The sequence below is a fragment of the Phocoena sinus genome, chromosome 11 (assembly GCF_008692025.1).
Source record: "Phocoena sinus isolate mPhoSin1 chromosome 11, mPhoSin1.pri, whole genome shotgun sequence".
NCBI classification, from domain to species: Eukaryota; Metazoa; Chordata; class Mammalia; order Artiodactyla; family Phocoenidae; genus Phocoena; species Phocoena sinus.
In genome coordinates, this window is record NC_045773.1 from 41,315,616 (window position 1) to 41,339,489 (window position 23,874).

Genomic DNA, 23,874 nt, shown 5'->3' on the forward strand with positions numbered 1-23,874 from the left:
ATCAAGGTGCCAGCATGGTGGGGTTTCTGGTGCAGGCTCTCTTCCTGGCTTGCAGATGGCTGCCTTCTTGCTGTGTCTTCACATGGTGCAGAGAGCACGCAAGTTCTCTGGTGTCTCTTATAAGGCATTAATCCCATCCTGAGGACTCCGCCTCATCTAAACCTAATTACCTCCCAAAGGTCCCATTTCTAAATACCATCTCACTGGGGCTTGGGCTTCAACATATGAATGTTTTGTGGGACACAGTTCATCCGTAGCACCTGGTGAGGACACGGAAGAGCCAGTGACTGGTATAGACTGTGCTCCCTACAGGGTCTCCCCCAGGTGCCACCTCCTCCTCCTCCCTCCTCAGTGATGGAGGTGAGAGATTGTGGTCCACAGGCATCCTGTATTCATCTGTCACCTCTCCTTGGGATATGTAACAGAAAATGGGCACTGGATCGCCCCAGGCAAACTCTTCTTGTGATGTTTTATAGTCACAGGCGGTGAGGCCTGAGGTGTACGTTACACTGAAAAGGACAAAACATGCCTTGTGTTAAACATTTCTAGACATAATTGTACGTTTGCTATTGTTAGATAGCAGAAAGTGCTAGAAACCTTGGGAAGCTCAGAGGTTGGGGGTATCTGGGGGCCTCAGGGGTATCTGGGGGCTTCGGGGGGGTGTGGTGAATAGCCAAGAAAACCCAGAGAACTTTCCACAGAGCAAGTCCCTTTTCCTCTTTTTATCCAGAGCCTCCAGCTAGCCATCTCTTTCAATTACCCGAAAGAAACTGTGCCTGATGTATTACCTTTGTGTGAATGGGTTGTTCTAATTTGGAATGTGGTCCGGTTGGTTTTAAAAGTGCATATTTGCTTTATGTGTCTTCTTGCCTGAATTTTAGAAGTTCGGCATATGCTGGACAAGGCATAGGTTCTGGAGTGAATGGCACCGGGTTTGTGTCCCAGCCTTGCCACGCTCTAGCTGTGTGATCTTAGACAAATTTCTGAGCCTCAGTTTCGTCCCCCAGAGAAATGGGACTAATTCCACCTACACCACAAGCAGTCAGTGAGGCACAGAGGAGCTCACGTTTGTCAAGAACCTAGCACAGCGCCTGAGACAAATTCAGCGCTTGGTGAATGTTTCTTCACCTCCCCCTTTTCTTCCTGGAGCCTATTTTATGTACAAATGTGTAAAAACTATTGCACAAAACAATGCAATGAGGGAAAAATTATTGTTTATTTATCCCGCCTTTGGTAGGAGCTAGTTTACATTTAAGTGGAAAGGTGATATTCTTCCCTTGATGTGCCTTGGGCAGGTTCCTCAGTGGATTGAGGTGTGGTGTCACTGCACGGATGGCAGAGTTGGCAGAGGTGTTTCCTAAATGCCTTGTTGAGAAACACGTAGAGGAGAGGGTTGATGCAGCAGTGGGTGGTGGCGATGATTTTCATGATCTGGACACTTCTGTTCAGGTTGTAACTACTCTCACAGCCATGCAGGGAGAAGTGTTCGTTGAAAGCAGACAGGAAAAGTGCAATATTGTAGGGTCCCCACATCAGAAGGAAAACAACCATTACGGTGAAAACAAGCTTGAAAAGGTCACAGTTCCTCGCCCCACACTTTAATGTTTTCCTCATTCGCACGTAGCAAAATACAAAAAAGAACAGTGGCAAAAGAAATCCCAAAATGTTCATCTTTAAGGTCATAAAATGCTTCCAGAATGTCTCATCAGCTGGTAGGAAGTGAGGTCTGGTAAAGAAGCACTTGTGTTTCTGGCTTTCCATCTGAGGTTTGTAAAAAGCAAGTTCAGGCAAAGTGACCAGAATGGCTGTGACCCATGCCAGAGCACTTGTGAAGATGTTGCCAGCCACCATCCTGCAGGCCGAGAAAAGCCTTCTCATGCGGAAAAACTCCTGGTACCTTTGCACAGTCAGAAGGACATTGAAAAATGCCTCACTGTACAGGCCTATGGAGTAGAGTGCCACGAGAATTTTACACAGGGGGTCACCAAGAACCCCCTCACGTGAGGCCGTGTAAGCCCAGAACAGCAGGGTGGGCAAGAAACACAAGTTAGAAATTGCCAAGTTGAGGAAATAGATATTTTCCACTTGCTTGAGTCCTTTGTATTTTACCAGGATAAGCACAACCAAGATATTGTCCAGGAGGCCAGCCGTGAACACCATGGTGTAGAGGTAAGGCACCAGCTGGGCTGAGAGAATCTTGGGCTCGTATGGGGTGCATGGTGCTATTTCGTTGTTACTCAGATTGTCTTCTATGAGGACATCATAATCGTCCTCTGGTGCTGACGTGTAATTAGCCATCTTCAGGCTGCCCTGTGGAGAAATGAAAGATGATTTTCCCTTCATACAGCTGTGTGGTCCTAGAGGAAACGGCACACAGGACTAGAGCCCAGGCAGCCATACTTGCCCTTTTCTGGTGTCTGATTTTAGCCAGAGCAGGTCTACAACTCAGAAGACTGAAAATAAACATTTCTTTAACACGCCCTGTATCCTGAGAGCAGCCGCTATGATTCATCCCTTCATTAAGCACTTAGGTGTTTAGTACTATGCGAGCTACCACAGGCAGACAAAAGTAAGCATTACCCTTCTTCATATAACTTCATTCTCTTGGTAGAAACAAGACTCGCCTACCTGAAGCCATGTAGGAAAAAACACAATTAAAGAGAACCAAGTACCGGGGTTTAGTTTCACAAAATTGGTGTCAGTCGCAATTTCTGTGCATTTAAAAAGTTTGCTCACCCCCCGTAACAGCTTCCTGTGACAGGCGGAGAGGTCTGAGTTCTTCTCTTGAAGGATATAAATAAATGTTTGCAAAAGCGAAACCACCCTAAGCATTAGCATGGACATAACTGGTTAAATACATCGAAGACTTACCACTGACCGAGTTCGTAGGCGGGGAGGGTATGGCCTCCTGACCTACCCTCCGAGTTGCTGTGGGAACCGTCTGGGTCAGTTAAAAGCTGGCTTCCTTCAGAACAGCTGGCCCCTGACCCTTAGGGCCAAGAGAAACCACTGTTTATCCCCCTGGTGGCTGTGTTCCACCAGTCACACATCTCAGGGACTAACCAAAATAGAGCAACTTGAAAGCTCCCCCAGACCCCCAGAGAGTTTCTTAAGCTGCAAAGAGAAACTGGGAAGTTGTTTTCTCCTGCTGCTTCCACCCCCACCCCGTACCCCGCCTTTGATTTCCCTGTGGCCATCCTGCTGGCTGCCCTAGATAAGGGAACTAAGTTACTGCTGCTTCTCAGTGATACTGAGGGAGGGCTAGCAAAGTGCTCTGACGTGTAACTCTGAGCAGGTGGTGGCTTGCAGCAGAGGAGAGAAGTGTCACATACGATGACTGTGCGTCCAGGCCCAGGGGCTTGAGGCTCCTATGTAGCATTTCATCAGCATTAGCATATGGGGCTTCAAGAACTTGCAGTGAGAACCACTGCTTTGGTTTTCATTGTTCCTTTTGAGAGACGCTGTGTGCTTTGGCTGAGGAATGGGGCCCCAGTAGGGTCCGCTCTGGGGACAGTGGAAGCTACAGAGTGATGTCAGTTGGGAAGGGGGTGGTGCAGAGACAGAACCTCAGTACCAGTGCCTGGGGGAAATTGATGTGAGGGAACCAAGGAGTTAGGCAAGATGTTAGGAGCTGACCCTGCTCCTAGAAGGAGGGCCCAGCACAGGAAAATTCCATGGTGAGGATGCAGAGGCTCCAAGTCACATGCAGAGAATGTGAGGGGAACAAGTTCAACCCCTGTTTGAGGCTGGGGTGGGGTGACGTTTAAGGCCAGAGAGAAAGGAAGCTGAGAGTCCAGATTTGGAGTGGTGGGAGGAGGAAGGGGATGGGGGCGGTTTGGAAGAAAGATGAACTGAGGAAAAGAACTTGAAATAACTGGAAAATCTGTATGAACTTCTCCTGGATCAACTCTTTGTACCTGTGATGGACCTAATTTGAGGACCAGTCTTGCATGTTGGCTTAGCATTCATTTCGCTGGTTAAACGACATCTGTTAATGCCAAAGATATGTTTGAGGTGGTAGTCGGTGCAGAATGTGGACCTGCCAAAATAGAAATAGAACTGAGGAAACTATTAAGGGAAAGGAAAAATAAACATTCAAAGGGCCTGGACAAATATGTGATCGAGCATTAGATTTAACTCAGAGGGAAGCTCATGATGTTCCTCCGTATGGAGGGGTTGGGAGGCGTTGGTGCTGGTGGGAACCTGGCTCTGAATGTTTCCCGGCAAGTCTTCCCCCACTGCCCGGCAGTATGGCTTCTGTGAGTGAGTGAGGGCCACCGTGCCCTGCTCCTTCCTCCTGGGGCTCAGCCCCCTGCGGCTGGGCTATCTGTAGCCACGCCAGTACCCCCAGAACTTTGACGGAGTAAGTGATGGTGGCTCGTGGTGCTTTATTGCCTGATACTCACTGGTCAGTCCCAGGCAGGGGACTGAGGGTCAAGTCAAACTTTGAAACTTGAAAAACCCTGTGAACATACGCACTGCATTATATGGTTAAGTGGAGGAAAATGGCAGCAAGCAGGCACCTCATCTGTGTCACAGAATCATGTGAAATTTGAAGTTTCCTAAAGAAGGCACTGTTTGGTAAATTCAGGATCACCCTAACTTCCTGATATTTGTATGGCCTTCACTTTCTGAATTCTTTTATTTTGGCTTGATTCCCAGCATTCTGCTTATCCACACCCAGACATGGGATTCTTTTTTTTTTTTTTAATTGAGATATAATTGACAAATAACATTGTGTAAGTTTAAGGTGTACCGTATTGATTTGATACATTTATATTGCAATATGATTGCCATGATAGTGTTAGCTAACAAAATTATCAACTTTTCTGGTGGTGGGAAAAATTAAGGTCTATTCTCTTAGCAATTTTAATGTTTATAATACAGTTTTGTTGTCTATAATCACTGTACTGTGTATTAGATCTCTAAGACTGTGGGATTCTTGGAAATTCTAAACTGGTAGGTAGGAATGGTTTAAAGGTCTGAAGTTGAGGCAAGAGGAAAGTTGTATTTACCATTCTAAAATCTGGAACTGTAATAGGGTCATTATTATTGGTGAAACTTCACCACATGCTGTGGCTTTGGCATGTAGCTCACGAACCTTACCTGTGAGGGTCTGAGTTCCTCTTTATTACTAAAATTAAATCCCAGTTTTTAAAAAATTAAAGTATAGTTGATTTGCAATATTATATTAGTTTCAGGAATATAACAAAGTGATTCAGTATTTTTATAGATTACACTCCATTTAAAGTTATTACAAAATAATGGCTATATTTCCCTGTGCTGTACAATATATCCTTGTTGCTTGTTTATTTTATATATAATAGTTTGTATCTTTTAATCCTTTACCCCTATCTTGCCCTTTCTCCCCTTTCCTCTCCCCACTGGTAACCACTAGTTTGTTCTCTACATCCGTGAGTACCTTTCTATTTTGTTATATTCATTAGTTTGTTTTATTTTTTAGATTCCACATATAAGTGATATAGTATTTGTGATAGGATATAGTATTTGTCTTTCTCTGACTTATTTCACTAAGCATAATACTCTCTAGGTCTATCCATGTTGTTGCAAATTGCAAAATTTCATTTATTTTTATGGTTGATACTCCATTGTATGTGTACACACCACATCTTCTTTATCCATTCATCTGTTTATGGACACTTAGGTTGCTTCCATATCTTAGCTAATGTAAATAATGCGGCTATGAGCATTGGAGGGCATATATCTTTTCATATTAGTGGTTTCATTTTGTTCTGATCTATACCTAGGAGTGTAATTGCTGGGTCATATGAAGTTTTATTTTTTTGAAGAACCTCCATACTCTTTTCCACAGTGGTTGTACCAATTTGCATTCCCACCAACAGTGTATGAGGGTTCCCTTTTCTCCACAGCCTCACCAACTTTAGTTTTTTGTGGTCTTTTTGATGATAGCCATTCTGACAGGTGTGAGGTGATGATAATTTTATTGTGGTTTTGATTTGTATTTCTCTGATGACTAATGATGTTGAGCAGTGTTTCATGTGCCTGTTGGCCATCTGTATGTCTTCTTTGGAAAAATGTCTATTCAAGTTCAATCCCAGTTTCAGTCTAGGAAACCGTCATGTTATAACTCTCATTCCCCCATACATGTAGATCACGCATTTATTCAATTCATTTATTCAACAAATGTTTGTAAAGTGCCTAGCATGTGCCCAGCAGTGTTCCAGGTGCTGGGGACACATCAGTAGGCAAACATCCTGACCTTCATGGGACTTACATTACAGACAAAAAGAAAATAAGTAAATTGTAGGGTAGTAGGAGAGAAGTTCTGTGGAGAAAAGCAAAGCAGGGAAGGAGACTAGGAAGGACCAGGGTGGTTTGGGGGTTCACATTTTACGTAGGATAGTCAGAGAAAGCTGTGCTGACAAGATGAGCTCTGACAAGATGAAGCAGCAGATGATTAGGTCCAATAATTTATACTCATTATCTCATTTTTTTCTTGTTTCTAAGTTCTTATATTAGGGAGGTTGGAAGACACACTGGGTGATGACTTTATTAATAATTTTACAGGAGATGCGGAAATATTCTTCATGTTACGTTGGCCCTCAGTAAAAAAAACAAGCAAAGGATGCGGTGCACCTGTTAGTAATTTATTGCCTTTCAGCTCCTAACCCACCCTTCCTTGCCTTGCTTTGTGATCCTTGAGCTGAACCCTATAAGCATTTCTCCTTTGCCAGCTGATGTAGAAGGCTCTGAGAATCACAGGAAGAGGCAGGGGCTTCTCATTCTGTTACAGAATTTTGTTATTGTTTGTTTGTTTTTGCTCCTTGGGATGACCTGACAGTGCTGTGTGGAGACCGAGTGGTGCCCACCCTCTTGTGGGTCTCACTGGTACCCCTGCAGGCAGTTTCCTGCTCACCAGCCCCCAAGGGCCTCACCTTGACAAGCTTCCTGACCATCCAGTGGGTTGCAGTCACCCTCTGTAACAGGTCTGAATCTCAGCCTTGGGAGGGGGGGCCTCTTCCATGTGTGTTCCTTCTCGGGTGCTCTGCGTCAGTCTAGGGGCCTCTTCCTCCCTCTGCTTCCTACTCCCTTAGACAGTTAATCCCCTTTGAGTAGTTAATAGTTCTTTGTAGTAAATGCTCTTTGGTCAAATTACTGGTATGATTCCTGTCTTTTGACTGGATGCTGATGATAGATACAACATTAAATTAGTTGAGCGAAGGGATGGAAGGATGCTAGGATGCTGAATACTAGCGTGATGACATTTTCAGAGGTCTAACTTGTTATTGAGAAATGGGTATTCAGAACTTTAGAATTACAATAATTTATCTATTCCTTAAAATGGCTTCATCAAATATCAGTGTTCTCAGATTATCTATCTGTCTAACTAATTTTTATTAGCAAATATTACAGAAAATTAGGTAAGTATAGGAAAAAAATCTATGATAATCCCAAATAGCAGCTATTATAATTTTTAAATAGCACTACTTTTTTTTTAACATCTTTATTGAAGTATAATTGCTTTACAATGGTGTGTTAGTTTCTGCTGTGTAACAAAGTGAATCAGCTCTACGTATACATATATCCCCGTATCTCCTCCCTCTTGCGTCTCCCTCCCACCCTCCCTATCCCACCCCCCACCCCCCCATGTGGTCACAAAGCACCGAGCTGATCTCCCTGAATAGCACTGCTTCTTAATGGACAGTGTGTAAAACCTACTCTTAGAAAACAGTTTTCCTCTGGATTCGTTGTTTGGTACTGAGCAGTAGATTGAAGGGGCCTATACCTACATGTTATAATTTTAGGGATTCTGAGAATGTCTCATCCTGCCCCCACATTTTCTCCCACATCTTGGCTAAGCCTAAAATGTCACCTTAGTGCTTAGTTCTCTTAATACCTGGGCTACCTGGGAGGGCAGCGAGGGGGAAATACTTCCAGAAAACAATTGTATTGATGACCAACCCTGAAATGTAGATTTTATATGTACTTGCTGGAAGAAAAATAGTTAACTGTATCCTTAAAAACCCTTTCTCATTTCATGTCCGGTTTATTCTGCTTTGCGCTGAAAGGTGTATAAAAAAAAGTGGGGGTGGACTTCACTCAAGTAGGTTTGAGAAATAGGTGGACTGAAAATATAAAGCAAGTTTCTTTACTGCAGTGCTTCTCAGAACTCTGCAAGTGCTCACAAGCATTAGGACCCTAGAGAAAGTATGCAGCATTTCCCAAAATTGTTTGATCATGGCATCCCCTTTTAATTCTTATGCACTTACTTATGGACCAAGGACTCTGCAGGCTGCATTTCGAGAAATGTTGCCTCAGACATACAAATATTGCTGTGTTGTGTGGTGGCCATGGGAATGAGCATAACTGACTGAGGATCCCAGCTTCCTCACTCTGAAATGCATCCTTGCATCCATGCTGAGGCCATGCCGGCCACGGGCTGCTCCCAGTCAGTGGCCCTGTTAGGGGCACTGGGACAGGCCCATTCCTGGGAGATGGACTGGTGCTTCTCCCTAACCTCACTTCCTCCTTCTCTCCTTCCCTTGTGGTCAGACCTGCATTGTGATCCGGTAGCTTTCCCAGCCTCTCCCACCTCCCTTTGCAAGCTCTCTCAGAGACGTTTCCTCTAACACATTTCTTTTATGCCACGTCCCATCTTAGCGTCTATATTTTGAAGAACTTGTGCTAACACAGCTTTGGAAGGGAGACATCAGTCTCTAGAGAGTCTTGAGTCCTTTGCTTACTGGAGAATGATCCGTTCAGCAGCATCTTAATACTTCTCTCATCTTCTTAACCACCGTCTACCTGTGGTCTGCTGGGGTCAGTCTTTTTGGAACACGTAAGACCACTTGACGTCATCATGCCCCCATCCCCACCATCTTCAGTCAGTGCCTCAGGTCAGGTACCTTCTCACATTTCTCATTGCCATTCTCCTTTGTGCCTCCTCTGGCCTCACCTCACCTCACCTCCTAATGTTCCTACCATCTGTTGTCCCCTGAGGATGCTCCTTCTCTCTCTCACCCGCCTCACCCTTGGGGATCAGAAGGTGACGTCCCTGGCCCCAGGTGACCACTTGGTGACCATTACTCCCATAAGACCTAATAGGTACGTATATAAGAGACTACTGTGGTCTCCAGCCACTACCCTCTACTCCACCTCATCATTACCACTGTCTGCCTGATTGCCCCCTTCTTTTATTAAGACTAGTGTACGTGGATAAGGAGCTTCTCTTCACCCCAGTTTTCTCCATCATCCTGGTGACTTAATTGCCCATGTTGACCCCCATGCAGGGCCCAGGGCTTTCAGCTCATTTACTCAGCCTCACTGGCCTTCAGTTTCACTCCACTATCGTCCACACTCATGGTCAGATTTCAGGTTTGTTAAGTTGATCCACCACTGGACTGTCACAATAAAATCGCTCACTCTTCTGATCACAACGTCTACCCCTTTGGTCTCCCTCACTCCATTCGCTCCTTCTGTAACTGTCGTCATTCTTCATCAAGCCCTCCAGCCTCTGCCTCTCAGCCCCTCCTGTGGTTGCATCCCCCTAGTCTAGCTGAGATCTAATAGTCTATCACGTAGTCATTCTCTGGTTAGTACCCTGAGCTCCCTTGACCACCAGCCTTAGATCAATCCATCAATCTGCTACTCCCTGCCATTCTTTCTTTGAGAATGTATTTCTGAGAATAGCTGATTAAAATCACTTAGCCATGAAGACAAGATCCATCACTCATTTATGGTCTCCCATCTCAGCTGGCTTCCAGAGATTTTTCTAGTTTCCCTCGTAACTCTTCTGAATATCTCAAATTGTCACTTTCTCTCATTTTCCGTTTGCTACTTTGAGCAATTTAAAACTCTTCCCGTCTCTTCAAATGCCCATTCCCATCACCTACATTTACGCTTAGGAGATGGGCTCACGTTCTACAGTTTTCAAACTCTCTCACCTCCCTGGTCCCCAGCTTCAAATTCTCCATTCTTCCTCTTCCACGGACAGAGTTACTCTTATATTGAAGGCTGGCGTCTCCTCCTGCACTCTGGATCTCATTCTGTCTAACCTCCGTTAGTTGTTTCCATGTTTTGCTTTAGCTACAGCCTCTCTTTCTCTATTGGATTCTCCAAAATTTTTAAATGCTCAGGTATCTCCCTTAAATAAAGACTGTAAATCCACCCTTAACCTCACACTTTGCTCTAACTACTTACTCTACCTCTTCCCAGGCAGCCTTCATTCGTTGTCCAGCTGCTTCACGTTGTTTACTCCCTACTGAGTCCCCTCCGGCCTGGCTTCTGTCCCCACCGTTCCCCTGAGATTGGTCTCCCAGGGTCACCAGCAACATCGTGTGGTGAAATGTAATCAGTTGCTCTGCTGAGTTGGGGCAAATGCCCCATAAACGAGGTGTCCAGTATCTCCCTGCCGCCCAGCTGTAAACACCAGCCCCACCAACAGAATTCTGAAGTCAGCATGCAAGCACAGCTGCATCTAGGGCTGCCCAAGCTGAAGCAGTGCTTACCCCTGTAGAATCTCAAGAACATTAGTGTGGGGCTTTCTAGTAAAGATGGCAGAGTGAAGTAGGGCCAAGGACTCTTCCTTCTCCACTGCCTTGTAAAACGACTGAAAAATAGTTTCAACAAAAATTCTAAAAATTTGCCAGGAGCGACTGAACAAGAAATAGGGTACAATCTTGTACCACAACTTTGAAATGTGGTACATTTGAATTGTACCTAAACCTAATCCTACTACAGATATGGTACTGAAGAAAGAAGGGAAATCGTTAAGTCCTGAGAATTATTTCAGTGTTCTTCAATTAGGAGACAGGGGGACTCAGAGGGTGAGTATGTATCCCTAGGAAAAGAGAGGGGAAACACCTGCTGAGTAAAAGCCCCCATATTCCAGAAGGGTTTCTAGGATCTTTCATCCTCTAAGACAGTGTGCCGAGTTAGGGCAATAAGACAGATTCTGTTAGAGTGGAGTATACCTTTGTATACACTGAGTGGGTTCTGGTAATAATATTTTGTTCCTTTTTTAGGATTTTGATTCCTTATAAAAATACTTTTAATCAAATCATGATTTAATCAACCCTTTCAGAGTTCTAATCCTATAGTTGTTAGGCCTGCCAGCTATCACTCATGGTGGTCCATTTACTTGTGTGTTTTGTAGTCTCAATGTGAGTTCATCTTTATTGGGGATTATTTTCTCTGCAGCAGCTTTTTCCTGACCTGAAGTGGGAACACTCCCTTCCGGAGGAGTTTTGCATTTGTTTCAGCCAGGAGCACTAAGATATCAATGGCCTGAGATGAGGTTTCCTGGCCTGTTTTGGGGTCTCCCATTTTGAGGGTATTGTAAAATTGAACCTCAGATTTTCATGAGGTGCAGGTTTTGGATTCTCAGAGATTTTCCCCCTACCACGTAGAGCCTAGGCAAAAACAGGTAAGCTTACTTATTGTCATCTGCCTCTGGGCAAATTTCTTCTGGTCCACCTTTCCCCAAGCGCTTGCTTTTTGTCAGGACTTCTCAGTTCCAGATGCCCATCTCACGTAGCCTAAGGCCTTATTGTCTGCCCACAGGTTGGAGTTACACCTAGTGGCCTTTTTATGTGTGCGGCCTCTGATTTGTCTCCATGAAGACAGTGATCAGAATGACAAATATCCACTGAGTAGTGTTTCCATGCGTATTTGTTGAAAAACATCATTCATTTATTCATTTCCCATGTATTTAGTGTCGACTGTCTCATAAATCTTCCTTTTGCTCTTCGGTATCTACTCTCTACTTTCCTCCACCTTGATTTATGTCCAGGGAGCCTTATCTTGTAATAGCAGACTCCTCTGTCCTCTGAGTTTCAGTTGCGTTTGGCCAATGGGGAGTTTTAGGCAGGAGATTGGAAAGTGAGGTCAAGGGATTTAGCTCCCTGGATCCTTCCTGGTGGGTCTCAGGGGTCACCTTCCCGGCGGGGCTGATGTGTCTCTTGACCTGTGAGCAGCTTTTGTCAGACAGAAGCCCCTGCCCCCTCCTTTGCCCTGTGCTCCTTGTTCCTAGCAGCAGGAATGGCGGCCTGCTCTCACTAGCATCAGGTACTGCACTATGTCCTGTGGTTTCCCCATGGCCTGTCTAAATCTTTGTAAAGAGTCCTTTTACCAAACTTTCCTCAGCTGCCCTATTTGCGTGTGCCATGTGTTTGCTGCCAGGACCCCGCAGGACACATCTCCCAAGTGCCAGGAACTTTGCCAGGTCCCTGGAGAAAATGGCAAGCAAAGTAGACCCCTTTTCTGCCCTCGTGGCATTGACTTTCCGGAGGGAGATGGTCAGGTGCATACCTGTTTATAATTCAGGGAGTCATGTGCTGTACGGGGGGAGAACACAGGAGCTGTGGGAGCTGTCAGCAGGGGCACCTGGCCCAGCCGGAGGGACCAGGCAGGGTTTCCCAGGGTGGAAGTCTTCTAAGCCCAAATTCTGAATGGGAGTTAGCCAGACGAGGCGTGCATAGGCCTCTTCCCCTCTCCTCCCTTTTCCTCCTAGTGTCTTTTTTTTCAGGTCCTTGAGGGACCATCTACTTGGATGTCAGAGATGGAGCAAGGGAAGGGAGAGTAACACAATTCAGGGTAGAGACATTTTATTACTTACTGGCATCTGTGATTGAGTTTCTGTGGAAGAGAAAGTTGAAACCAAGAATCAGACTACCTTAGATTGCGTTCCTGGTAATCCAGAGCCCTCAGGGGCGGAGGTCTTGTTGGGGCAGCTTCCAGGAGGCACGCGTGTAAGGGAGTGAGCGAGGCAGGACCGGGCAGAGGGAGGAGCCACCACGATGTGAGTACAGCACACACCTCAGCACAATGTGAGGTCTCACCCGATCCTGTGTGGAACTCCGGGGTGGTCTTTGAGCGCCATCCCACAGTGAGAGCAGGGCCCCGGCCTCTGCAGTCCCACTTCAGCCAGTCATCGGCCTCAGCCACCCCATGGGCAGGTGGGTCCTGGTGGCTGAGGGTGGTTCCCAGTGAGGGGGGCAGCAGCCCTGTCCCCAGGACTGAAGTGGGCATCTGGGCAGAGCGCTGCACAGGCTGAGGGTTCTGGTTTCCCGCACATTTCATTTACCCTGAATGACAAGAAATGGAAACTGAAATTTTCAACACCACCATGTGTCGTAAGACCGTGAAACCCATGTGTACGGTGTACGGAGGAGGAGTCATGGGCACAGCGAGGCCGCACTGCCCGCTCACTCCACTTGACCGTTCCCTTGGCTACTCACCGTTGTCATCAGGGTGTGAACAGAAGAGTGGAAGAGGAAGTGGCTCGTCCCTCCTGCCCGCCCCCCGCAACATTCCCTTCTCCGCCTCTCCTTCCCCACCTCACTGGCCACACTCCAGCTTTCGTAGGGTCGGTCGTGTTGGACAGTCACTGATTGGATACTAACCGTATCTTAATTAGATAAGAATTTTTTTCTTATGAACAGTGGTAAAAGGTAATAAACTAAGTAGCATCTCACTTTAAAAATAGTTCCTTTAACAGAATTAAATCATGGTAGATTTTAATTGCAGGACGGGGTTTGCCTTGGTCCTCAGCCTGGCTGGTTGCTCTGGGCCCCTCCAAGGGCCAAGGCCCAAGGCCCATGTGAGCCTCGCGTTTTGGAGACTGCAGGCTGGGCTCCCTCCTGCCCAGTGCTCCCCGAGGCTGGTCCTTGAGTCTCCTCAGAGGCTCTGCAGCCATTTCCTTCCAGGCCCTGGGGCCTCCGAGGACTCTGTTTGAGGTGGCTCCTATCTCTGCCTCAGAGTCCATGGTCCCATCCCTTCCTGTCCCATAGGATTCAGCCACACTCTCTGGAAAGATCATTGGAAAGGGCACTTCCCTCTACCAGTAAACCAGGACCTTCAGACTACAAAGGCTAGTCCTGTCCCCTCGGGAGAGCCCAAAACTTGGGGACAAAAATCATGTTTTTCTGGGGGAAGGAGGAAATATGATTCTACGCTCCTTTGCCATGAGTTGGTCCAGGAAGAGACAAGGCAGGAGCCACTAAGTTATTGTGCCTTTCTGATTGCATCACAGGGTCAGGAGATGTTTTTTCCGTTCTTATCTTGCTTGGCAGCATCAGACATCACTGACACTTCCTGTTCCTCCCAGAGCTCTCTTCTCTGTCGTTGGCTTTGCCCTGCCCACTTTCTCCTTCTCCTCCTCTCGGGCTCCTTTGCTGCCTGTGCTCCTCTGGGTTCTGTCTAGAGCCACTTGTCCACCCCCCACGGTGTTTACTTCCTTTGACCCCAAATGTGGATCTCCACCCATTTGCTCTGCTGGGTTCAAGGCCAGCACATCCAGCGTCTCTCGACACTGCCACCTGAATGTCCTCCAGGATTTCTCACTCAACCTGTCCTAAAAATTGAACCCATCATCCCACATCCTGGAGCCAGTGCTCTCCATCCCTTTGGGCTGGGGCCCAAGCCTTGACCTCTGCCACTCACTCACTCCCTAAATCCAAATCTTAATGAGTGGTTCTCCCTCATAGCTTTCAAATACATTAATTTCTCTCCACACAGAGCTCTTTATCTTGGTAGAGGCCCCCGTTGTGTCCCAGAAAGAGCACTGCCAAAACCTCCGCCTAGGGTCCCTGCCTCCCTTCTCGTCTTCTTTCAGCACATCTGCCACTTGCCAGGGCCATTCAGGGTCCAAAGTATGCGTTTACTCCCTGGCTTCAAAGCCCCCTCCTCCTCCACTGGTCTACACTCCTTTAGCAGGGTGTGCACGGCCCATACTCATTTGTCCTCTACTCGCCATCCTCCAGTCCCAATTTTTTCCACTCCCTTCTCACTTTCCCCTGTCATGAAACCACTCACCATCTGTTCCCTGAAGCCACCTCTTCTCTGTGCCTCTGTGTTTTCTCATACACTGTTTCCATTGAAATTCTTCCACTCATCCCACATATATACACTTTTCCTTGTAATTTCTCCTCATATAATAGCCCCCTCCCCCCCAGCCCCATATGCACACAAACTGGATCACTGAGAAAAATATCTGGAACTGCTGTGTTCTAAGGTCACCTGGCCAAGGGGGCTTGGTGGGGCACGGGGAACACACACTCACTAGGTCTGCACATGCTGTAGGGAAGCTGAGAGCATCTTTGGTGGGACCACTGTGGGCTTGTCCTGCATCATCAGGTGTGGAAAGGCTGTGGAAGTGGTGGAGTGACAGGAATGGGTGCCTGTGGATAGCCTGAGTCTCCTGTGGCCATGCAGGGTGTCCAGAATGTTCCGTGAGTCTGGAGTCAGCTGCAGCAGTCCGTGCCGGCCCTGATCCAGGGTCCTCCTTGCTGAGGCTGGAGGAGGGTTCTCAGCCGTGGCACTGCTGACAGCTGGGGTAGATACAGTTTTGTTGTGGGGGATTGTAGGATGCTGAGCAGCACCCCAGTCTCTTCCCAAGCTGTAACAACCGGAATGTCTCCAGACGTGGCTGGATGGCCCCTGGGGGAAAGTCATCCCCTGGTTGAGATTCACTACACTAGAAGAATCAACCATGGGAGTCAGGGGAAAGGGGGAAAATTTTTGGCAACGGAGCACCGAGCAGAAAATGAATTGTATGCATCCTGAATTTAGCTGAAAAATCACGGAGTTGGATTGAACACGCTAGGAAGGATGGAATGGAACTTTGTGTTCTGAAACAAATGCAGCTCAGACTGAGGAAAAGTATGTCTGGTTATAAAATAGTTTCATTCATGCTTCTGAGCATGGGACCTGATTTAACCCTGATTTGTCAGAAGGCCCTCTTTGGTTTTTAGGCTTTCGCTGAGCCATCATCACTGCCAGGAAGCCAACTCTGACAGCCCAGCACTGGGCTGGGAAGCCCTCCTCGGTGCTGGAGCATGCCTCACTCTACGCGGTACAGTTGTCTGTTTACTTCTCTGGATCCTGTCTCTAGACTCTTGTATCATTCCGTGAACACAGGAACTCGCGCCCCATTGTGACCCTAGCACCGGCACACTAGCTTCTCTATAAGTATTTTTCGGTATATAAATGATTAACTTAAAATGCAAATCCCCCGAATTAGTGACACTTTTCCACTGTAATCTGTTAGTTACCCTGTGCTGGGTGAAAAATGGGAGAGGAGGTTTTGATAGAGGAGGAAAACTGTGCGGTGGGAGACAGCACTTTAAGAGGGGCAGAAGGGTTCACTTTCTAAAACTGATATTATTTTTTAATTAATATAGATCCCTTAAAAAAGCAGTTTCCAAAAGGACAGCGAAACACTTTGGGGTCTTCCCTGGTGGTCCAGTGGGTAAGGCTCTGCACTCCTAATGCAGGGGACCCGGGTTCGATCCCTGGTTGGGGAGCTAGATCCCACACGCATGCTGCAGCTAAGAGTTCACATGCTGCAACCAAGGAGTCTGCATGCTGCAACTAAGAGTCTGCGTGCCACAACTAAGAGCCCGCATGCCACAACTAAGACCTGGCACAGCCAAAATAGATAGGTAGGTAGATAGATAGATAGATAGACCTGGCACAACCAAAATAGATAGATAGATAGATAAAAAGAAAGAAAGAAACACATTGTAGCAAAATGCCTGGTGTCTTGGTCACATTGGGTTGGCTGTAACCAGTCACTGTAGACGGGGTGGCTTAAACAACAGGCATTTATTTCTCACACTTCTGGAGGCTGGGAAGTCCAAGATCAAGGTGCCAGCAGGTCTGGTGTCTGGTGAAAGCCTCCAGATGTCCATCTTCTCCTTGTATTCTCACAGGGGAAGAGCAGAGAAAGAGCAAGCTCTCCTGTCTCTTTTATAAGGGCACTAATGCCAGTCATGAGGGCTCCACCCTCATGACCTAATTACCTCCCAAAGCCCTCACCTCCAAATACATTGGAGTTAGGATTTCACATTGGGGCTACATTGGGGTTAGGATTTCAACAAATGAATGGGAGGCGGGTGGTGGTGGTCACATTCAGTTCACAATAGCTGGTGAACAAATACCTGTGCATCTGTGGATGAAACCTGCCACTCAACTGGAAAAAGAAGGGAGCCGCTGGAAAGTGTGGTGTGGAGAAGTGCTTCTGCTGCACGTGTAGGGGAAGCAGGGACTTCTATGACTGTATTGTCTGTATTCCTGAAGGCACCCTATGTGCAAACAGAGAGCCACTCAGGCTTACCCAGCAATGAAGGGAAGTGCTGGCAGATTCTTGGGGTTGATCACAGGAGAGGAGGAATCGCCAAGCATCTGGCCCTGGGAAAGATGTGACCTGGGGCAGTTCTGTGTTGGGACAGCCTCCCCCCGCACCCCCCACCAGGCAGTTATTGGTACTCCAGGTCACTGCCTGCTGCTCTGGGGCCCAGTCATGGTCATCATCTCTGGGAGCAGGATCTGCCTGGCTCACCTGGGTATCATACACCCAGACTTCAGTGTAGGCAAGTCGCTTCTCTAATTTGTGTCCACTGCAGTGCCCTTGAAAGACCACCAAAGGCTGGCAGGGGGGCTCTCTAACTGATATGACTGCCCCGAGCCCAGTGCTCAACACTGACATCACAGTAATGGTGACACTGCACCCCCTGTGTGGAGCGATGGAAGAGCTTGCCCCATTCATGAGGTGTCTCCCCAGGGAATCACACCTGCAGCTCAAGAGGCCTCCAGATGTAACAACCAATTTGAAGAAAATACAGGGTACAGAGAAACGTGTTAAATGGCACCCCAGGATGCAGTCATTTAACTGAAAGTACAGAAGTAGAGCCAGACATGGAGGGGCATTTAAAATATTAGAGAGATGGCATTTTAAGTTAGTAGGAAAATTATTTAACAAATGGTCTTGGGATGATTATGTGCCCCCTGGGGGGGGAATGTCTTAGATCCACTCGTCACTTCAAACTCCAAGATATATCCCAGAGAGAGCAGTAAAAATTATATTAAAAAAAATGAAGCCAAGAAAACACGGAGTCTTCTGCAATCTCAGAGTGGGAAAGGCTTTTCTGAACATGCCACAAAACCCAGAATCCAAAGAAAAAGTAAGTCCACTTGCATACAAATAAAATTTTTCTGAATGGCAAACAACAATAGCTAAAATTCTCTGAGTGGCTGTCATGGGACAGTTAGTACATGTCACATATTGCCATATGCCAGTTAATATATTTATTTACTCCTTAGAACAATCTGTGGGGTTGGTATTATCCCTATTTCACAGATGGAGAAAGTGAGGCACAGAGTGCTTAAGTAAGTTACCCAAGATCATAAAGTGAAAAGAACCAAGGTGTAGTATATTGTACTAGCATTTGTGTAAAAGTAGGAGATAGGGATGCAGAATTTGCTTATATATGCAGGAAATATCTCCTGAATGATAAGAATCTGGTAACTTCATTGCCTCTAGGATAGGAAACTGGGGAACTGGAGATAGGAATGGGAAGGAGACTTTTAAATTATTCCCTTTGGTACCTGCAAACTAGAGCAAGAGGAGAGACAGGGAAATTACAAAACCAGATCCAAGAATTCAGAGAGCCTGGGGCCTTGTCTGCAGGTGCAGACATGTCCCCACGCCTCCACGACCTGCGCTCAGGACAGTGATGCTGGACAGTAAGGAATAAGTACATTCTGTTCAGTGTAATCTACTTAAGGAGGCATAGATACAAGCAGAGGTGGTAGACAGGCTCTCCTTATAAAATGGCCATGATAAAACACTGGCACTAAAAGCAGAGAGCTTTAGATGTCTGGAAATAACTCTGCTTCCATGGAAACCTCATTCCCTGGGGCCCATGTGATCCTTGGCTTTTCTCACCCTACCGCCTCTGGTTTGTGACGCCGGCTCCTTCCCTGAGTCTCTCCTTTTGTCCTACAGACAGACTTTTTCTGAAGAGCAAAGCTGATGGGATCTATTGGTGTCAGGGGTTTCCTGTGGCCAGCAGAAAGGAATCCACACCTGAGAGCTGGACACAGACATTTCACACAGTAGGCCCTCAGTAAATGTTGAATTAATGAGTAATTGGGGAATGTGGAATCATAAATAGCTAATGCACTTGGGTAGTATTTTGGGGAGACTCCTGGCTCCCCATCACCTTGTGTTTTGCTTCTGCTCAAAGGCAGGGCAGAGGGTTTGCCCAGGGGAAGCCTGGCGGGGACACTTCCTGGTCCTGTCCTCTCTGTACTGGCCACCACTCCTGACCTCCCTTGGGAGGAATGCCCACTCCCCCCACACTCACATAGTCTGTATATCTGTCTATCCATCTATACCTATCTCATTGGCTGTGCCACTTGAGGCCCCTGGCCTGTGCCTTGCTCTCGGTCACCTCTGCACACTTGTTCCCTCTCCCATGACCACCTAAGGAGCTTCTCAGCAGCCCTTGCTCAAGTACACATTGCCTCCTTCAGGCTCCTTTCCCCGGGCCCTTGTACTCGGGCTGGGAGAGCTCACTCTCCTCCCTGTACCTCATTCACAGGGCGCTCTTCAAACATCAGGTCCCTTTGTTTATTTGCCTGCCTTTCTCTCTTAACAGTGAATCTCGTGAGGACAGACTCCCGTTCGTGGAATGGTTGCTGTCTCGCACGTAGTAGGCCCTCCACAAGTGTTTGTTGAATGAATGAATGTTGAGCTGCAGACGGTTAATGCACAGCTGAATGGTACTAGAGACACCTTCCTCACTTCCCATTTCCCCAGGTTTCTGCTTCTGCTCCACGGAGGGCAGAGCCTCTGCCCAAGTCCCCTCTCTCTCTCAGGGGAGGGCTGATGGGGACACTTGCCATCCCTCTCCCACCCCTGACTGTCCCAGGTTCCATGGGAGGAGAGTGGGCCAAGGGTCTTTTGATTGCTCCCCTTTCCATGGCCTCACCTGGGGGTGAGGTCCCAGATCTAGATGGAGGACAGTGGTGAGAAACCCCATTGCCTTCCTGCCTAAGCCACATCTGCCCATGTTACTTTGCCAGAGCTCATTGTACATTCAGTACTTACCTAGTTCTTGGTTCTCCTTGTGTGTAAGCTTCTGTCAGAATCCCAGAGGCGGGGGAGGGGAGTTGGCCTGCCACCCACACCTCCATCTCCCGTTTTGCTTTGAGCTACAGGGTCTGCATCCAGCCAGAATTACATTATCAGGTTAATTGCCCTTGAAAGGCTTTTCAAAGGTGATCCATAAGGTCGAATGGATTGAACACAATGCCATAAAGTTGGGAGGCCCTCTCCATCTATTACTGTAAATCCATGGTGTTTGATTTCACACCCAAAGAGCCCTCTCAGGTCTGCAGTTCTTCTATTCCACTACAGAAAGTGAGCTGGATCGCCCACCATGTTGAAGAGCATTCTTGCGGCGGGGGGGCCCTAGTGTAAAGAGCAAACAGTAATTATTAGGAAAGCAGCCGACAGTTACAAGAGGGTCTTTCTGTGCGCCAGGTACTGTGCTAAGCCATTAACGTGTAATTTCTGTTTAATCCTCTGAACCAATCTGTCAGATAGGTATTATTATTAGCCCCATATTACAGATGAGGAAACAGGCTTAGAAACATTTAGTAATGTGCCTGGGAATTTAAACGTAGGAATCCCTGATGCCAGTCCAAGTGTTAACTGATATTTACGAGTATCTGTTATATGCCAGACTTGCACTGTCCATTAATATAGCCATTGGCCATATTAAAATTAACTTAATTAAAATAAAATAAAAAACCTAGTTCCACAGTCACATTAGCCACATTTTGCAGTAGTCTGGTGGCCGCTGTATTGGGCAGTGCAGATACAGAGCATTTTCATCATTACAGAAAATCCTACTGGACAGTGCTGGTCTAGACACCATATCCCAGCATAATTCACTGGTGGATGTTAACAGTGCCCCAAATTACAGGAAAGGAATCTCAGATCCAGGGTCTTTAAGTCACTTCCACAAGCTCCCACAGTCTCAAGGCTGGAGCTCAAGTCAGTCTGATTTTTTTTTCCTTAAATATTTATTTATTTATTTATTTGGTTGCATTGGGTCTTAGTTGCAGCAGGCAGGGTCCTTAGTTGTGGCTCGCCAGCTTCCTAGTTGCATCATGTGGGCTCCTTGGTTGTGGCAGGTGGGCTCCTTACTTGTGGCATGCGAACTCTTAGTTGCAGCATGCATGTGGGATCTAGTTCCTGGACCATGGATCAAACCCGGGCCCCCTGCATTGGGAGCATGGAATCTTAACCATTGCACCACCAGGGAAGTCCCAGTCTGATATTTAAATAGCTGCTCTTTCATCTACCAGGGTCTACTTTGTACCCTGCATGAAGGAGTGAGTTAACCGATCAACAGAGCCCTGATTTGATTATATGTTACAAAAAGTCATAATTTTCTTAAAAGGAATTTTTGAAGAATATTAGGTAAGTGGCAGTAAACACAAGTAGAGGAACTTTAGACTAAATAGGAACAATTGCTGTTTTAAAACTGTTGATTTCTCTGCAGAATTATCATTGCCTCACCCAGGGTTGAAAGGGACTCCCAGAGTTATCTGGTTCTTCGGGTATAATGCTTTTTACTGGTCATGGTTAATGGTGGGGCTCACTGGAGGGAGAAGGAAATGGGGGGAGTATTCTTTTGCCAACAGAAGCAAAATCTATATTCACTTGTAAACCATCTCAGACAGACCTTTTGTACGTGATGGACTTGTTCTCTGTTGAAATTGAAGCTGTCAAGCTCAGCATGGGCACCAGACATCCCACTTTTATTTACTTTTCACTTGGAATGGATGGGTCAAAACATAATCCAAAACCAGAAATGAAAGCGAAATATTTGGAGCCTCAAATACAGATATTTTATATTGCCAATTAAGTCTAGATTTACATGCTTTTAAAACCAGCTTGGGGGAAGACAGAGTCAATGCACTGTTACGAAAATTGAGGATCTGAATCCAGAGTCTACCGGGCCCACATGCCACCCACTTCCAGGCCGGGCAGCATCCTCCTCAGACATCTCTTGAACCTGCTTTCGGTTCGACGGGCTGTAAGCAAGTGGTTTTCAAACTTGGTGACACTTAGAATCACCCGGGGAATTTCTGAAAGTCATAACCACAGGCCTCATCGCAGACTGATCAAATCAGAATCCCAGAGATTGGCCAGATCTGTAGGGATTGGCCCTGCGACCTTCCCTGCAGGCATCAGTGTGGCCTCCACTGATGCTCCTCTTGTTCTTCACAAATAACAAGAATGAGTTGTGCATCATCCACCGCGAGCTGCTGTGGAAATACTTCTTGTCCACAACAGGAGTGGCGCCAGCAGAGACAGAGATTAAACGGCTGAGTGTAAAAATGCCCCCTGTCTACATTCTCTGTGGTCAAGGATGGCTGCTGGCCGCCCTGTTGGTTTACTAAGTGGCCACAGGGGGACAGTATAGCCCAAGGTTCTTAATGGTTTTGAAGGGCTTCCCATTGAATTTAATGTGAAAAAGATGTTTAAGTGTGTGCTTTAAAAAGCTAGTTAACCACTTTAAGAAAGGAGACAAAAATAAGTTCCTGAAACATGACAGAATCACAGTGACACAGAACTTATTCTCAAAGTAGTAACAATATGGAGCCAAATATAAGTAAGACTTGTAAATATGCTTACAACAAATTAAGGAAAATGGAAAATGTGGTACAATTATGACATATACATAATGTAATATATTAAAGTTTGACAGTAGTTTGGAAAAATACAAGCAAGACTTTTATAGTGAATTTTATTTAATTGCAAAGGAGCTATGGAAATGCCTCTTTTTGCCTCTTCTGTCCACCCTCACCCCTGAGGGTTATAGGAGCTCTTCGCAAACCCTGAACTGTAGGTAAAAGATGTGTTACCAGACTATGAGCCAGAGCAGTTAGGAAGTTCAGGACTTGTTCTCTGGCTCACTTCTCACTTCAGTGGTGTCTGATGTCTTCATTAGAAGGGTTAACATTTGAACGTTGATGTTCATGTTGGGGAATCTGTCCTTCCTTCAGATAGAAAGTAAATGACTTATTAATTTAATCAGTAGAAATGCCAGTACGTTTTAGTTTAGTCAGAGCTGCTTCTACTGAGAACCCTTGGAATATATATGTCAACAGAATCTTAGTTTATGAATTTGCACATGATTGCTCCCTGCTAAGGACGTTTACCTTTTCTTCGACTTTCTCCATGGCACATACAACCCCCTCCTTGATGAGGCCTCTGAGTTGAGGCAGTGAATGGAGTCAGAACCTGCAGGCCATAATGAGTTCACACTTGTTTGTTGATCTAAGGGATGGGCAGAGAAGAGGTGGGCGGTGGAGGGGCCTGCAGAGCAAGGGGCGTGGAGGATCCAGGCAAACGAGGGGTGAGCATGGGGTATGCACCCTGGAAAGGCTGCAGACACGTTGGGTAGCTTTTTCTTCATGTTAACATGGGATTCATTTTTTCAGAGGGAAAGAAGATAAGAAGTGCATGTGTATCAGCCATAAAAACTGACACTTTCCAGTCTCCCTATGGCAGCTGCCTTTGTCATATGGGGCAGGGCCTGCTTTCTCCCTGGCCCTTCCCTCTGCTCTAACCCCAGACCTCTTCCAGCCTTCATTGGTTCATACCTCCTTGTAGCCTATGAGATGGAAGGAAGTCTTTCAGGTATTGTTAGGGAGAAGCTGTCCTAAGGACCAGCTCCAGCTGTCCTTGTCTGCTGCTCATTTCACAGACCTGCATGTAGGACGCTGGCCAACTCTAGAGTCCACCCTGGAAGGGGAGAGGACAGCAGGGGGAAAACCAGCGTGAATGTGCCCGGCCAGGTCACCTGCACATGGAGCTCCTGTCCTCCTTGAGGGTGAGAGACATGTGCACAGAAGTTCACATGGGCACCGTTGCCATCGCTGAAATTACAGCCAAGTTTTGGGGAGAGACTTTAAATGAAAGAAAAGTAGGGGCTTCCCTGGTGGCGCAGTGGTTGAGGGTCCGCCTGCCGGTGCAGGGGACATGGGATCGTGCCCCGGTCTGGGAGAATCCCACATGCCGCGGAGCGG

The 23,874-nt window shown here is 46.7% G+C and overlaps 1 protein-coding gene and 1 long non-coding RNA gene across 5 annotated transcripts in view; one reads left to right on the plus strand and one right to left on the minus strand.

Moving 5' to 3' along the window:
* The window catches only part of LOC116762262, a 30,099-nt gene that overhangs the window by 4,018 nt on the left and 2,207 nt on the right, over window positions 1–23,874 (plus strand). The gene's annotated exons all lie outside the window — the stretch shown is intronic.
* Window positions 1,198–13,063, minus strand: CCRL2 (C-C motif chemokine receptor like 2). Of its 4 annotated transcripts, none has more exons than XM_032649038.1 (2): window positions 12,656–13,063; window positions 1,198–2,310 (listed from the first exon to the last, which is right to left on the minus strand). In XM_032649038.1, the coding sequence occupies exon 2, from the start codon at window positions 2,296–2,298 to the stop codon at window positions 1,252–1,254; it is 1,047 nt and encodes a 348-aa protein (XP_032504929.1). In that variant the 5' UTR covers window positions 2,299–2,310; window positions 12,656–13,063; the 3' UTR covers window positions 1,198–1,251. The 4 variants fall into 4 exon arrangements, with proteins under 4 accessions (XP_032504929.1, XP_032504928.1, XP_032504927.1 ...); XM_032649037.1 differs by lacking the exon at window positions 12,656–13,063 and adding an exon at window positions 2,879–3,205; XM_032649036.1 differs by lacking the exon at window positions 12,656–13,063 and adding an exon at window positions 2,872–3,204.